Source organism: Eublepharis macularius, chromosome 9 (assembly GCF_028583425.1).
Source record: "Eublepharis macularius isolate TG4126 chromosome 9, MPM_Emac_v1.0, whole genome shotgun sequence".
Taxonomy (NCBI): Eukaryota; Metazoa; Chordata; class Lepidosauria; order Squamata; family Eublepharidae; genus Eublepharis; species Eublepharis macularius.
In genome coordinates this window covers 14,138,827-14,155,760 of record NC_072798.1, presented here as the reverse complement: position 1 = coordinate 14,155,760, position 16,934 = coordinate 14,138,827, and the positions used below count along the sequence as shown (strand labels likewise).

Sequence of the window (16,934 nt, the reverse complement as noted above, 5' to 3'; positions counted from 1 at the left end):
ATGTGAAGTGCCATCAAGTCTCAGTCGATTTAGGACTACAGTAGGGTTGCCAAGTCCCCTTTCCTTCCCAGCAAAAAGGGAGGGACTCGGGAATCACCTTCCTTGTTGTCTTTGTCCACGTGTAAAGCTTGCATGTGCTCCCAGGGCAGTGCAACAGCATCACTTCTGGGAAGTGATGTCACCGTGCAGGGCTTGGGAGTGCTCCCACATTTTGTAGTGGGCTACTTTGGGCCCCAAATGGCCCCATTTGGACTCTAAATCAGCCTGCTGTGAAGCCTGGGAGTGCTTCTGGACTTCTTGTGTTGATGTCACTCCTGGGAGTGACGTCAGGCCGCCCTGGGAGTGTGTCCAGGAAGCCCAATCCCCCTGCTGGCCAGGTGAGTTGTGGCAGGGGAGAGGGCTGAAGCAGGGGATTCTCCACCCCTACCAGGGGATGTGGCAGCCCTAGACTACCTCATAGGATTTTCAAGGCAAGAGACATTCAGAGGTGGTTTGGCATTGCCTGCCTCTGTGTAGCAACCCTGGACTTCCTGATGGTGTCCCTTCCAAGTACTAACCACAGCTGATCCTGTTGGACTTCCAAGATGGGATGAGATCAGGCTAGCCTGGGACATTCAGGTCAGGGCAGCATCTAATATACTGCATAGCTGGTCTAGAACCAACCACGATGTTTGTTGCATTCATCTTGTTACATTAGTTAACATTATGTGGTCTTGAATTACCTGCACTCATAATATTTTAACTCTTTATGTCATCAAAAAAAACCCCACAGTATCGACTGTTGTGTCAATAGCCAGCTATGTTTTGAACTTCCCATTAAATGAAAATTCCAACTGTGAAATATGCATACACCAGAATGATGGGGTTGCTCAGGGGTCATTTCATAGAAAAAGAGCTGGAGGAACTCATTAGCATAACTCATTAGCATATACCATGCCTCTTGCCATCACAGGAAGTGTATCATTAGTATAACTGATTTGCATATGCCACACCACCTGACATCACCTATTCTGGCTGTTTTGGACCCAATCCTGGCCATTCAGGACCGAAATTGGGACCAAAATGGCAAAAAGGGGCTGAAAATGGCTGAAAAGGGGCCCAAAATGGTCAGGGTCGGGCCGCTGATGAATGGGAGAGCGATCCACCACCTGTCAGAAGCCTGATCCGGGCCCTTTCGGCCCCCATCCAGGCCAAAATGGGCCCATAATGGCCGAGAGTCGGGTGGGTGGGGCCACCTGACATGTGACCTCTTTGGGGAACTGCTGGAACTGCATTCCTGTGCGTTCCCCCTCAAAATGAACCCTGGGGTGGCTGCTCTTCATAACCAGCTACAAAGCCTATGATTGAACAGTTCGGATCCATTTTATACATATGTACTGTAACATGTGCTGAACCTGGAATTCAAACTTCTTCAGTGTTCTCTTTATTCCTGGCGACAATCTGAGCCCTGCAGAGTTTTGTCTTGTTCTAAAGGAGTGTTAAAAGCAGGAAGACAGAGAACAATTTAGTTCCTGTAGTCCCCAAGCACTGCAGCTCTCAGAAACCCTGGCCAAAAGTTTTGCAATATGAACGAATTATTTCAATAATCCAGGGGAAAAATAAATGATGGCTAGATTATCTCTTTTGTCTCTCTCTTTGGTCTCCATTGTCATCTGCCTTACAATGCCATTTTAGGAGAGTTGAGTTTCCTAGCCTTGAGAGCAAGTGGGGGGAAATGAAGGAGAAATCCAAGACTCATGAGTACTGAAAGGGGCACATGAACAAACAAAATAACAACAGCAGGTGGGGCCGTAGAACAGTGGAAGATCCCATGTATTCCGTGTAGGAAGTTCTAGGTTCAATCCGGAGTGTCTCCAGTTACCCGTATTCTCAGGTAGCAGGTGCTGTGTAAGGCCCTTCTGTGGCTGTTTCCACACTGCTTACCTTCCCTCGGAACGACCCGAAACACCGCACAAAAAACGCGGAAGATCACGTTTTCTTGCACGAGATTTGCACGACATTGCGCAAATCTCACGCGAGAAAATGCAATCTTCTGCATTTTTTTGCACGATGTTCCGGGTCATTCCGAGGGAAAGTAAGCAGTGTGGAAATGGCCGAAAGTTGCTGCTCATCAGAATAAATTATACTGGGTTCAGTGGAGCAACTGGCTTGATCTATGGCGACTTTGCATAGAAAAAACAGATCTGCAATGAGTTCTGATCTACATAAAACTGACACACTTTGCTGTTACGGCTGAGATTCATTACTCGTAATAAGTACTTTGCTACATCAGAAGATGACCCATTCAGATTAGTGGGACTGAGTTGGCATTGCTTCCATTGAAAGTGAGTGAGATTTCATCACCTAGTTTTCAAGCAGTGATTCTCAGTCAATCATCTGAAATGTTATGTTCTGTAAAGACAAGAAGATGATGGCCTTGTTCATATGATTCTTTGGCCTAGTTCTCAGATTCTATGAAGGAGGAGCAAGCATTCAGCCCTTCCTCCACACGTGTATTTTTTATCTACCTGAATTTTTTTTTGTTATTCGCAGGGTTTTATTGGCTGGGTTGGGACTAGAGCCAGTTTGGTGTAGTGGTTATGAACATGGGACTCTAATCTGGAGAGCGGGGTTTGATTCCCCACTTCTCCACCTGAAGCCTGCTGGGTGACCTTGGGTCACTCACAGCTCTCTCAGAGCTCTCTCAGCCCCACCCACCTCACAGGGTGTTTTGTTGTGGGGATAATGATAACATACTTTGTAAACCACTCTGAGTGGGCATTAAGTTGTCCTGAAGGGCGGTATATAAATCAAACGTTATTATATTATTATTATTAATAATATTTGTCTTTTTATTATGATTTTGTTGAATATTATATTTTTGTATTGTTTTTGACTTTTGTAATAGTTGTGAACCACTTTGAGATCTTAACTGAAGAGAAACGGTATAAAAATTGAATGAATGAATGAAATAGTTTGCATATAGAAATGGTAAGCTGTGGTTTATAAATCATTGTTTGATCAAACTCCAATCAGTTGTGATATCTGAATGCAGATGGTCCAACTACTAAGGGGCAAACTATATGTCCACTTTTAAAACAGTTGAGTGCATGTTCCCAGATCCAACTCAGGTCCCCCAGAACCATGTAGCAGCTGCGGGGAATGGCTATTAAAAAATAAAGCTGAGCTCATTTGGGCTCACAATGCAGCCAAGGGGCGGGGGGCAGCAGTCATTTTCTGTACCACAACAGTATTGGGAGGAGTTACTATTCCATATTTGCTGCTCCACATGTAATATTCTATGAGCATGAAGCAGCAAAACAGGGAAATTACACCCCCCCCCCCCCGTGTTGTTTTGGTATGGAATGGGAGCCCAACTCTTTTTAGAAAAGTGAATGTTTATTTTGGTTCTAAATCTTCCTGGTTGATACCAATATAAATTTCAAACTGGTTTTGTTTCTGGTTTGTTAAGTTTAGCTTGTACTAATAGTGGCATGTTGTTTATGTAGTACTGGCCCTTCCCTACTCCCTGGACACAGGTAACAGAACAGGAACAGTTTCTTCCCTACTGGGTGGTGGCAGAGTCCCCGGAAGCAGACCAACTTGGATTTATGCATATACTGGGATTTCTTACCTACACCTGGTAGACTAATCAGAGTTTGCACAAACAACAGTTTAAACACATCATGGTTTATCATGCTACTTGAATTCATGCTTCTTGAATTGAAGTAGAGATCCTAATGGTGACTGAATGTCACATACAAAAAAAGAGGGGAATTACTCCAACTGGACATATGTGTGTGTCAATGTACACATGGAGCATGTACCATGTGCATTGTTATGTGCATCCAGGGAAGAGCATGTGTGTACCCTTCCATCACAAAAAGTGCCTGGTTTAAAAGAAGCCAGCCCCTAGCCAAGTGATTAGGAGATCTACATGGAAAAAACTTGGACTGTCTAGGAATAAGGAGTTGGCTTACTGTGGGAACAGTTCTCCCACAGAAACAATTGCCAGGGTAATGCAGTTCATGTAAGTGGGGGTGAGAGCAGTAGCAGACCACATACTTTGCCTACAGAAGCCCCCAAATTCAGTCCCTAGCACAGTTATGTCCACTGTGGTGGTCATGGGCACTGTGGTGTCCACCAGTGAATTTCCTGGCACCCATGTCCTCCTCCTCCAACACATCTCTCCCCCAGAGCAAATAGCCAGTTCTGACTTTCCTCCACCTCAGTGAAGCAGGAGGTGCTTCAAAAGAACCCTAAAGCTTTGTGTTTGCAGGAAGAGTCCATACCGAAATAGGATATTCCATCCTCCATTGGAGAAGGATGCTTGGTTTGCAGCCTTCTGGTATTCACTATTCTCCAAATTCAACGAAACTGTGGTGTCCGTCTTAGAATCTACGGTTGAGGTTGCAGGGCAAGCAACAGCCTGTCAAGCTGCTTCCATTCAGAATAGACAGTATGGGCTAGTCTGACTCAGAGTTAAGCTACAAGAGATGAATTACATGATGACGTGCACATGAAAGGAATCGCAATGTTACCTGGGAAGCTGAGTTTTAAAAGAGATCGGAAGGCTTTGTCAATTTCTCCTCTCTACAGAGCCAGGGCGATGTTTGTTAATTTCCTCTTTGCCTCCCAAAGGCTTTGTCAGTTTCACCTCCCCTTCTAAGAGGCAAAGAGGAAATAAACAAACCCTCTGAGCAGGGATCCCCCTGGCTCTGTAGAGAGGGGAAATTGACAAAGCCTTCCGTTTTCTTTTAAAACTCAGCTTCCCGGCTAACATTGCGACTCCGTTCACATGCTCCTCCTCGTATAATACGTCTCTTGTAGCTTAGCTCTCAGTCATAGACTTCACAGGTTCGCTCTGTCACCTGACCATTTTAGGAACACCTGTTGTTGTAGGCAGTATAGGAAAGGAAACTCATCAGCTTCAGGGACCACATCTGCTCTACATCAAAGACTCATTGTGCCCCTGATTTCTGAGAGCACTTAACTGATGGGGGAGGGAGAACCACGTTAAAAACTCCTGCAAAATTAGCCAAGCACGATAATGAAGGTTCCTTGTAATGCCTTTTTATTTCAGTGGAGGAAATTAACCAGTTGCTCATAATTGTATGGTCTCTAGGCCAGACGGTCCCTTTGAAAAGTTAACATGTACTCTCTTTCAGTTCCTAGTAGGGGGTAAACAAATGCCAGCGCAAACACACAGCAGCCCAACTGCGGAGAATAGCAGTTGTATGTCTTAGATGGAGATAGTAAGTGTGGGCATTGTTATTTAGATGGAACACACTGGAGCACTTATCTTTTAGTACACTCCATTTTCGAACTGAATGCAGTGCTAATCGCGGGATTGAAAGCTATTGTAATTGCGCACCCTTCTCAATGTTTGCAACTGAGGTTAACGTTCTCTGGTGCTGTATTAACGTTTGTATTTACTTCTGCATTAAAAACTCTACCCAGCACATAAGAAAAACCAAGGTCAGAACGTAAGAGTTACAAATATTGAACCCCGTCCACGCCCTTGGTTCCCCCCTCCCCTGTAAATACTGAATGTATATATTTAAAGCTAGTGATATACATACGATCGATGGGTCCCATTGCATGTGCAATTCTCCAAGGCATCTAGCTGGCCCCTGCAGAGACGCATTTGTTGGATTGGTTGGCTATCCAATGTTGTTGTTTTTCTGTGTTTCAGTATGAGGTAGGGCTCCCCCGTCGTCCCAGTCTCTAGATTTCGTAATATTTGCAAACTGTTTTCCATCCTGAACTTTAATAATATTTTTTTTATTTTTTTTTGTTTCTGATGTGTGTGTTACTGGGGGGGGGGCTGGGGGGACTCACCCCAGCGTGCTCGCCACCAGACTATGTTTAAACACATTGTAAAGTGGATGTAATTGTAAACACACCGAGGGATATAATTACATGTAGCAGATTTAGGCGCTAATTCTTTGCCTTTTATTTTTTTTTTCTCCCACTCTGCATTTTTATCAACATAATTATATTTTTTTTGACTGCAGACTAACACCCTGAAATTGACAAGCTTCCATTATAAGCAGCAACTTGTTCTCTAAATTGAAAAACAATGAACGACAGGTTTCTATGTGCCCATTGTCACGGGGAATGGCTTTGTTCCGCAAGAGGAAAAAGCTAATGATTTTGAAACAGCAGGTGACAAAACAGATTCTTTTTCCCCCTCCCCTTGCTCCCCTCTTATCAGTTTGCTGATGAAGTCATTATGAACTAGGGTCCAGGATAGGGTAGGCCTTATTTTTAGCAGATAGACTTTTAATGAGTTCTATTGTTCAGTCAGTCATGTTGATTCACTTACCGTTTTTTTTCCCTTCTCTCTTTTCTCCTTCATTCAGAAACCCCTAGTATTGAAAAGCTACTATCAAAAGATTGGAAAGACAAGCTTCTTGCCATGGGATCAGGGAACTTTGGAGAAATAAAAGGTAACCTTGTTTCTTTCAATTGAAGGGATTTGGCAGCAAATGCAATATATATGATTTCAATTAGCACTAACGTAGTCTTCCTACTCTTTCCGATTTTGCAATTCTTTGCCAGACAACTGAATGATGGCTTTGGGGCCAGTCTTTCCTTTGAGAATGGGCTATGACTTGCAGGGAGGGGCTGCCAGCTGCATCCAGAGCCATCTTTATTTCACCATCAACGTCCATTGTTTGACCTTCTTCAAGGCCCTGGTCCCCAAGATATCTTCAGCGGATGTGGGAGAGAGTGGGATGCTAATAATGAAATGGACGAGAATGTTGGCAACATGTAGAAGTCACAGTCCACCATGTACAGAAGCCATTAGAGGCATCTTATAATTGGACCCCATAGTGGTCGCTCCATGCCTGCCCTTTATGAGAATGGGGTTACTGAGAAGATGTTCTCCATAGTTCCATGAGCAGCAAAGAAGATCCGGGGCAGGGACAGCTCTAGGAGCTTTCAGTTCCTCTGGATGGGGCAATAAGGAAGACTGGTGGTGGCGTTGTAACGTTTAGTTTATTAACAACTGTTCGAGTGGAACGTAACGAAGGCTCTTGTAAACAGCAGTGATGGGTGTGTCCTCCTGGGCTGAAATCAGAGCTGAGTTCTGGATGACCAAGTAATTTGTCCCTAAATAGGAAAATAGTTCAGCTTTTCTCACCTCAAAAACTCAGGAATGGGGAGTCTCTTTCTTCTTCCTCACTTTGTGGTAGCCGGCGCTGGACAGCATTTAGCAGTTGGCATTGACCGACAGTGCCGGGCAGCAAGCCAACCAGTAAACTCATGGGTTAGAAGAAGGTCTTTCTTTTCTTCCCAATTCCTCCATCACCACCTTTCTCCAGTTCCTTGAAGGTTGCCAGTTCAGGGTTCCAGAACAGGCATTCTATATAATCTAGAATCTCTCACCCTCTTTCTCCTGGATGACCTTGCCTGACCTTTTCCGGTGTCTTGGTCCGCAATATGTCCTTTCTACTGAAGCAAATGGGGAAGTTCCCCTTTGTAGGAGCTTCATGTGTACTTCTGAGCAGTCATGGATCTTAGTTCAGATCAGGGTTTAATTTTGAAATGAATTTAGCAATCACAGTTCTGAACATCAGCTTTTAAGAGGACTTTGGTTAGAAGTGTCCCATGTGATTAGTTATTACATGTGCAATTCTAAGCCGTTTTGAAATACTTTTTTTATCTGGGAATATATATATGAAACTCCTTTGATCCACGTCAAAGTGTTGGTTTGTCTACCTGGCGGTAGTCTCAGGTAGAGGAATGTCTTGCCCAGCCTCTGCTTACTGAGATCCTTACTGGCAGGGGTCATTTCATAGAAAAAGAGCTGGAAGAACTCATTAGCATAGCTCATTAGCATAACTCATTAGCATATACCACATCACTGGAAATGTGCCATTAGCAGAACTGATTTGCATATGCCACACCCCCTGACATCACCTGTCCTGACTGTTTTGGACCCAATCCTGGCCATTCAGGACCGAAATTGCGCCCAAAATGGTAAAAAGGGGCTGAAAATGGCCGAAAAGGGGCCCCAAATGGTCAGGATCAGGCCGCTGCTGAGTGGGAGAGTGATCTACCACCCGTCAGAGGCCCAATCCGAGTTGTTTTGGCCCCAATCCAGGACGAAACAGTCCCAAAATGGCCGACAGTCAGGTGGGCAGGGTCACCTGACATGTGACCTCTTTGGGGAACTGCCGGAACTGCATTCCTGTGCATTCCTCCTCAAAATGAGCCCTCCTTACTGGTTTCAGTCTTGGACCTACTTATATGATCCTTTGCAATGCATCTGACAAAGAGAGCTGTGGTTCTTGAAAGCTTATGCTACAGTAAAGTTGGTTAGTCTTAAAGGTGCTACTGGACTCTTTACTATTTTGCAACTACAGACTAACACGGCTAACTCCTCAGGGTCTTGTGTATTTAAGTGACTTTACAAATATCATGTTACCAGTTTTCGTTTTCATTTGTCTAGCTATTTGGTTTTTCGTTTTCCTAAATATGGCACCTTTGCTGAGACTAGAGTGTCGGTGGCTTCACTGATCACATCAAATGAGACCCAGTGTGTGTTATGCAAGATGCACATTTCAAGTGACACACTTGTTCTTTGAGTTCAGGTGCTGAGAGTGTTTTTTTTAAAAAAAAGAGAGAGAGCGGTGTGTGTGGAGGGGTGCTGGCTGTTGGTAAGCAGGTTGTATCTGTTGCTGTAGAGAAGGTTGTATCTGTTGCTGTGAGCTCATACCTTGGGAGGGCAATTTCTTTTCTCTTTTTCTGGTTTTTCGCCTTTTTAGAAGTAGAAGTGGAGGGTGGTGGCAGCTGTGAGCCGCTTCCACAAAAGAAAATCATCCCCCCTTTTGGCCTTGCCTGGGGGAGAACAGGAAAGGAAAAGCAGAGCCTCAAAGAAAGGAACCGCGACACAGCTTGGTTTCCTTTAAACTCTCGTTTTGAGTTTGAGACTCATCTTTTAAAATACAGTCACGAGTCCTTTGTGGAAAAAGAGGCCCAAATCTGTGGGAAAATTGGAGTTGAGTGGCATGGTGATGGGACATGTTTGAATCAGGTTCACTGGTAGCCTGGGGAAGCTTTTCTGACACCTCCTGCTTAAAACACAAAAAGTCAGAAGGAATGCGCGTCCCAACTTTCACAGCCTGTATTCATACTGAACATCAAGGCCAAGTGAGCTTATTTATGCGCTTCAAGTAATTTCTTTCCAAGGGACGTCTATGCCAGCTGAAGTTATTAGTTGTTGCAGGTGGCAAGAAGGAAAGGAAGAGACCAGTCGAATGTAGACTTCCAGATGGGGCTAAATGAATTGTGTTTCTATCTAGTATATTTTTTTCTTCCAGCCTTTCTTCCAAGAAGTCCTGAGAGAGACACACCCCTTTTCCCTTTATTGTTCTATTCTCGTATCAACCCTGTGTGATAAATTAGATTGAGAAAGAATGACTGAGGAAGGTCACCCAGCAATCTTCCAACTTAGGGATTTGAACCTGGGTTCTCCTGATCCTAGTCCAACACTCTAACCACTACACTACACTGTCTCCTAGTGTTTCTTTTAAGTTGTTCGCTGCTGAATATTCCTGGCCTTCCCATAGGGCAACGGTGCCAACCCCCGGCACAGGGGAGCAGCACACAAGATGTCAAGCCTTCGTTTGCAGCTGTATTTGTTGAAACAACACGAAAGGTGTGTGCCGTGATCACACACACTTGCACATGGACTGGAAAGAAATTGTGCTTCATTCCTTCTCCATGAATACGAGGTTGTTAAGAGCCTTCTAGCTCTAAAGTTTTAATTAATTCCTTTATGTATTTGTCTTGGCACCAGCAGCTTTGAAAAAATAGGCAGTGGACACCTTGGGCATTGCCGTGGCTTTGTGTTGGAACATGCGCATGCTAGAGTTCAAATGTCTTGCGTATGGATGGGTGTGTATGCATGTGCGTGTATGTATTTCCCCACAGACAATTCTTGTTCCCAATTCTCACACCTGCATCCTAACCTTCTTCCAAGAGAGCCAACGTGGTGTAGTGGTTAGTGTCAGGCTAGGCTCAGGGAGATCCAGGTTTGAATCCCCTCTCTTTCAGAGGGTGATCTAGGGCCAGTCTCACTTTCTCAGCCTAAGCTGAAGTTATGAGGATAAAATGGAGGTGAAGAGAATGAATTGAGCCATTTGGGGAGAAAGGTGGGGTAAATGAAGGAAGCAAATAAATAAAAACAGTATAGGGGGAGAGAGACGAACAGAGAAAAGAGGCTCGAGCTTGGGGTCTCCAGCTATCTAAGGCTTCACCCTTTCTCATCTCCTTGTAAGCCAAGAAGGGGCTCCACTCATTGCCCCTCTTCTTTTATTCTCCTTCTCCCACATATGTAGACAACCTTCCAACAGAAGAGGCTCCATAAGAACACACATCATGCAAGTCTTCCCTATGGTGGTAGGGCCAAGTACTGTGCATAGCAAGAAGTCTTGGGGAGGGGGTCTCTCAGCCCCCAGGGTCTTGTCAATGGAGGCTCAGTTGTGCTGAGAAAAGAAGTACATCTCTCTTCTGTGCTACATCCGATGCTGTTGCTGGGGAAAGAACAGGGTGGGAGAAGTCTCTCCACCACAGGGAATGCCTTCCCGTTCTTGTCCTTCAGCTGAGATCTCTTGTGTCTGGTCCTTTTTGTTGCATGTACATACCAGGCAAAGAAATGCAGGTGGACAGATGCAGAGAAAAGATGCCAGTCCCTGAATGTGGACACATCTGCAGACAGATGTGCCCAAGCCAACTTGCACTGTAAGCAATGCATTTCTGGATTTGCCAAAGAACTCCAGGGCCGTTTCCACACGGCTTACCTTGTTCCAGAAAACAGCGAAATCTCACACGAAATCTTGCGAGAAGATGCTGTTATTGCATCTTCTTGTGCGATTTCACACAATAACAGTGTCTTCTCACGTGATTTCGTGTGAGATTTCGCTGTTTTCTGGAACAAGGTAAGCCGTGTGGAAACGGCCCATGCTATGCTTGATGAAGCACTTCTAAAAATGTCTGTCCAAGTCCTAGAATCTGCCACACCAGCCGGTTTTTCTCCTCTGTTAGCTGAGGTGGATCCTACCCCATCCTACCACTCCACTGAGAAAAGGTTTGAAGTCTTCCTCAAACTTAACTGGGTCTTCCACTGGAGGAGATTCAAACTTTGCTCTGTAGAATTCAAAGGTGGGGTGGGATCCCCTGCCCACCGAGTCTTTCCCAGTCTCTGCTGGTTTTGCTCAGTGTCTAGATGTGCCTTTTCCACACAGGCATTCATGTCTGAGCATGTGTGTGGGTTGAAGTTGTAGCTCAATGGCAGAGGGGAAACGCCTGAAAATTAGCACCTCAGGAAAATCTCACCCAGAGCCAGCAACCCCACAGGGACAAATGTTGTGGGCCCAGGCTGTGTCGAGATGGGATAATGAATAATGATTTGACATTACTGGAACGAGCTTTGCAAGTTACAAGGCTCTTGCATTCCTCTTCTTCTTGTGTATGATTCCAATATTTAATGTGTTCACAGCTAACGATAGCTTTCTTTTTCATCCACATTGTTGCTATAAACCAGGGTCCCACGTGGTTTAATCTTGGTTTCTCAGACAAGAGGACAAGTTAGGGTTAGTTGGGATAGTTGGGAGGAGAGGGGGGGGAAACATTCCAGCTCAAGAATTTCCAAGGCTTGTCAGAGATGCTTTAGGCTGATCCTGCACTGGGCTGGGGGTTGGACTAAATGGTCTGTATGGCCCCTTCCAACTCTATGATTCGGTGATTCTAAGGCTTGTTCCCATTATGACAAATCATAGTGATTTGTTACTTATAAATACAGCCACACTCTTGGATAGGTTACTGCACTGAGTCCCAGCCTCAGACTATGAGATTTCTAGTTCAAGCCCCAGATAACAGGGTATTAAAGTATATATCTACAATATCAGGATGAGTTTATACAGGGCTTTTTTCTGGGAAAAGAGGTGGTGGAACTCAGTAGGTTGCCATCACAGGGGGCAACTCTTGGCAGGAGGTGGTGACCCGGCACCACATGTGTGTGCGCAAAGTGTGTGCACGCTCCCAGGACCTCACAATGACATCACTTTGGGTCAGCTGGAACAAGGGGGGAGTTTTTTAAAGTTTGAATCACCCTCAGTGAAAATGGTCACATGGCTGGTGGCCCCACCTCCTGATCTCTGGACGGAAGGGAGTTTAGATTGTCCTCTGTGCCGCTCCAGCGGCGCAGAGGGCAATCTAAACTCCCCTCTGTCTGGCGATCAGGGGGCGGGGCCACCAGCCATGTGACCATTTTCAAGAGGTTCCAGAACTCTGTTCCACTACGTTCCAGCTGAAAAAAAGTCCTGAGTTTATATAGCCATTTCCATATCTTTTTGGATTCTGTATGTTGCCTTTTGTCAGTGGATTCAGCCCACCTCATTTTTGTCACTGTTTTTTTTTTTTTATTCTTCTGCACTATTTTTACAGCACTAAATGACAAGGTTAAGGCTATCGCACTTTGGTCAAATCATGAGAAGACAAGATTCTTTGAAAAAATCAATAATGCTAGGAAAAATGGAAGGCAGTAGGAAAAGAGGAAGACCTAAAACGAGATGATTTGACTCAGTAAAAGAAGCCACACCCTCCAGTTTGCAGGATCTGAGCAAGTCTGTTAATGATAGGACATTTTGGAGGTCTTTCATTCATCGGGTTGCCATAGGTTGGTGGCGACTTGACAGCACATAACACACACACAATGTGCAATTGGTGCAAAAACATTAAAAATCTTACCTTTTATGCAGAAAAAATGACTGAAGGTAACAGAAAATGGTCCAAAAGGGGTGTGTTTTTCAAAGGGAAGAAGCAAAATGGAAACGGGGATATTGACATCCAACCAGTAAGCATGCTAATGGCTGTTCTCCTTCCTAAGACAAGTTGTATTGTTTCAAGTTTCCACCCTCTTGAGGAGTCTAGTGTGTTTTCTCATTTCTGTGATGATTCGTATGATGGGATTTCTGTAAAAATATGTTTTGAGGATGCTGCCAAAAATTGCTGGAAGAGAAAGTCTGAATTTGTTTCTATATGCCAATAACTGTGGCATATCGTACATTGCTTGGCACTGTTCCCATGATACATCTGTAAAGGAATACCATGGCGAGACCAGGGAAGATGTGTTGAGGGTATGGACTCTTACCTGCCTGCAGTCTTTAAATCTTTCCTTGGCTTTCCTGTATATTTTGTCTTTACAAATGAATTATGTTTTATGGCAAGTAAAAAAACACACACAGAGAGAAGAGTTCTGTTACTGAGTTTCCATTTTAGTTATGGATCAAGTTAACTCTTTTGCTTAATGCCACGCAACTTAATGTTATGCAGGTCCCTTTCAGCTGATACCTGTTCACTGTGACCTAAGGTTGCCAAACTCCAGGTGGTGGCTGGAGATCCCAGAATTGCCTCAGAATTGCCCGCCCCTATTCTTGTGTTGAAGTCTCCACATAGGATGATGTGTGCATTAAGGTATTCCACTGTGTGAATTTAACACAAATCAGTGGACCATAGGATTCTAATAATTGCAATACTACACAATACTGTCTCTGGACAGTGAATAGTAAGTAATAATTTCTCGTGATGAAAGCCGGTTCCCAACATTTTGTCTCGCACTTATATGACCAAGAAATGGAAGATGTGGCAGAGGTGGCTCTTCGTGTTGTATGGAGTAAGGGAAATTGGTTCCAAACTGGGACACAATTGAGACAAAATGGAATATTGAATATCTCCTCCTCCTGTTAAAAGTGATTGAAATGTAATTAGGAAATAAAAGGTGGGTGTTTTTTTTTTTAAAAAAAATCTATCTTTTTTCCTATTCTTTTTCAAAGTGCTTTGGGGAGAGGTGGTTCCATAGATATGCTGGACCAAGGCCGTGAAGAGCTTTGTACGTGGCCGCCTTCTTTGAACTGAGGCTGGTAACAGATAGGTAGTCAAGGGAGGGACTGCAGAATGGAAGTAATATTCATGTTCATCCAAGCTCCTTCTAATAACCATGCAGCAGCATTCTGCACCAGTTGGAGTCTCTGAGTTATCTTGGGAGGGGAGATCTATGTACACAGGGCCAGCGTGCCCATTGAGGCCAGGTAGGCAGTGGCCTCAGGGTGCGGGGTGTCAGAGGGGGCACCGGAGGAGGCATGGGGGGCGGGAGCGCATGCGCCATGGAGCTGCAGCCTCCTAGCCCTCCCGCCATGGGCAGGTGTCTGTGGCGGCACAGGGCAACCCATCGGGAGAGCTGGGAGGCCACCCACGTGCCATCCCAGCCACCCACTGCAGCAATTGGGCCGGCGGCACGCATGTGCCCGTGATAATGTCACAGGTGATGTCATCACGCAGGCCGGTGCGTGTGTGCATGCGCAGGCGCCCGGCCCACCGGCTGGCTGTGGACACCAAAAGCTCTGGTGCCACTGCTGTATGTTCAGTGCATTACAGTAGTCAAATCTTGATGTTTCCATGGCATGGATCCAGGTGGTTAAATCAGCCATGTTGAGAATGAGATAGGGGGCCATCTTCCAGGCTAGACTGAATTTGTAGAAAGCATTTTTTTTGCAGCTACCTTAGCTTGCTTTTCTAGCAATTGTACTGGATCCAAGTCTCCCCAGTCCCGTCTTCACACCATAACCACTATACTTCACACCATAACCACTATACTTCACACCATAACCACTACAATTTACTACGTGGTGTGATATGCATTCCTAAAGGAACCTTTGCTTCTACCGAGCAGCCAACTGGGACAAAAACCATGTCATCCAGTTCACTCTTTTATAATCTTTTTTTCTTTTCTCCATTTGGATAATGTCACTATCGTAATTCTGGCTTTCAAGGAATGCTAGTGAAAGCAGACATCGTAGGCCCTAACATGCCTAATCTTGGTTTATTAAATCCTCATCAGCTTGAAATAGATGTTTATTTGAAAGACGTGGCTCAGTATCATGAACCATAGAGAGCATCACTAACAGGTACTTATGGCAAACTGTGTCTGACACATGGCAGGGCTCTGTTTGATGAAACCGAAAGCCCGGCTTGCATGTGTCATGAAGATGGGGCATAGGGGTTCCGTTCGGAGAACGCTCTTATGACTGCCAATAATGGATTAAGAGAAATAATCCATTCAGTGATACTATAGCTCATCACAGCCCATGAATTAAAGACATATGTTATGGAGATTCAATGTATGGCTTAAAATGCATTAATCTGTTGGGTGACATACAGAATCTTGAGATAAGTGGGCTAGGCAGATACTGCGTGAGGATTGCAGCAGATAATTCCATTTAAGTAACGCTGGACAAGTTGGAGATGAGGGACATGTGGGGGGGGGGGGTTATGAATGGTAATCCACTGGGTGATACTTTGGATCTTGTAATCAGGAAAAGGGAGACAAGAACGCTAAATATCAGTGCATGTTTTGCTTTGGAGGAGGATGCAGTAGAAAGGAGATTGTTCCATAGGACCAGGGCTTTTTTTCATCTGGAATGCAGTGGAACGGAGTTCCGGCATCTCTTGAAAATGGTCACATGGCCGGTGGCCCCGCCCCCTGATCTTCAGACAGAAGGGAGTTTAGATTGCCCTCCGTGTCGCTGGCATCTAAACTCCCCTCCGGAGATCAGGGGGCGGGGCCACCGGCAATGTGATCATTTTTACCAAGGGCGATTTAAACTTTAAAAAACTCCCTCCTTGTTCCAGCTGACCCAAAGTGATGTCATTGTGCAGTCCTGATAGCGTGTGCACACTTTGCACGCGCACATGTGGTACTGGGGGCACCACCTTCCACCAGGAGTTGCCCCCTGTGCTGGCAACCCACTGAGTTCCACCACCTCTTTTCCCAGAAAAAAAGCCCTGCATAGGACCAATATTGATTTAAAACCTGTGGCTAGTAAAGATTCCCTAGGAGATGTTCAAAATCAGCATGTCCTCTTATTAGTTGTATATGTTTATTTGAATTGGGTTTTTTAATGCAGATTGTTTTTTAGCCAGATGTGGCAGAACTACTGGTTTTTCATTTAATGATAGTTTTGTTTTTTTTTTATTGGGGAGAGAGGAGGAGGGACAGTCAGAACCTTAAACAAAGGAGGTAAGATGCTTGTGACTATTTTTCACTCCTTATGATACTTTCAGTGTTTATTGCAACCCGTGCTGTTTCGTTTCTGTTGGCTTCTTCTTGATATATTTGGATGGGTGGTCATAACAGACATCTGCAGATGGACTTCGAAGAAGGTTTCTCGAGCGTCGGAAGGATTGAGGGTGACCGCTCCAACGGCATATGAGGGAACCTGCTTTTTAAGAAGGGGTTCTGCAAATATTGGAGAAGCCGGAAGTGAAGCGGAATGACATTTGGTACTTTTGGGGTGCGTAAAGATATCAGCTGGAGTTAATAGGGTGTCTTGAAAGCCACTGGGGTGTAGTAGTTAGAATGTACGACTTGGATCTGGGAGACCCAAGTTTGAATCCCTACTCATCCATGGAAGACCACTGGTCGTTTGGGTTGCCAGCTCCATGTTGTGAAATTCCAGGAGATTTTGGAGGAGGAGCCTGGGGAGGCCAGGGCGTGGGGAGGTCTTCCATATCTGTGGTAAAACATAACTGAAAGGGGCTGTTGTGCTGCAGCAGTCTGTTGCAACTGGGTTTTCCTGTGTAGACAATAAGGTTGCCACCTCCAGCTGGGGAAATTCCTGGAGACTTTGGGGGTGGAGCCTGGAGAGGGTGGAGTATGGGAGGGGAAGGACCTCAGCAGGGTGTAATGCTACAGAGACGACCCTCCAGAGCAGCCTTATTCTCCAGGGGAACTGATCTCTGTGGCCTGGAGAGCAGATGTAATTCCAGGAAATTACCTCTATGTTTGGGGTCAACTTGGCCCTGCTGAGACCCCGTAGCTTCCTGCTTTCAACCAGAAGTTCATCATTGGGGCCTCCAGAGTATGTGTGCACACGCCATTTTGT

The 16,934-nt window shown here is 45.1% G+C and overlaps 1 protein-coding gene across 2 annotated transcripts in view; it reads left to right on the top strand.

Annotated features, from left to right (window-relative positions):
* Nucleotides 1-16,934, top strand: part of SOX5 (SRY-box transcription factor 5) — a 609,684-nt gene that overhangs the window by 319,415 nt on the left and 273,335 nt on the right. For both annotated transcript variants that reach the window (XM_054988760.1, XM_054988759.1), the window contains exon 4: nucleotides 6,345-6,431. In XM_054988760.1, the coding sequence (XP_054844735.1) occupies nucleotides 6,345-6,431 (87 nt within the window). The remainder of the gene's footprint in view (nucleotides 1-6,344; nucleotides 6,432-16,934) is intronic.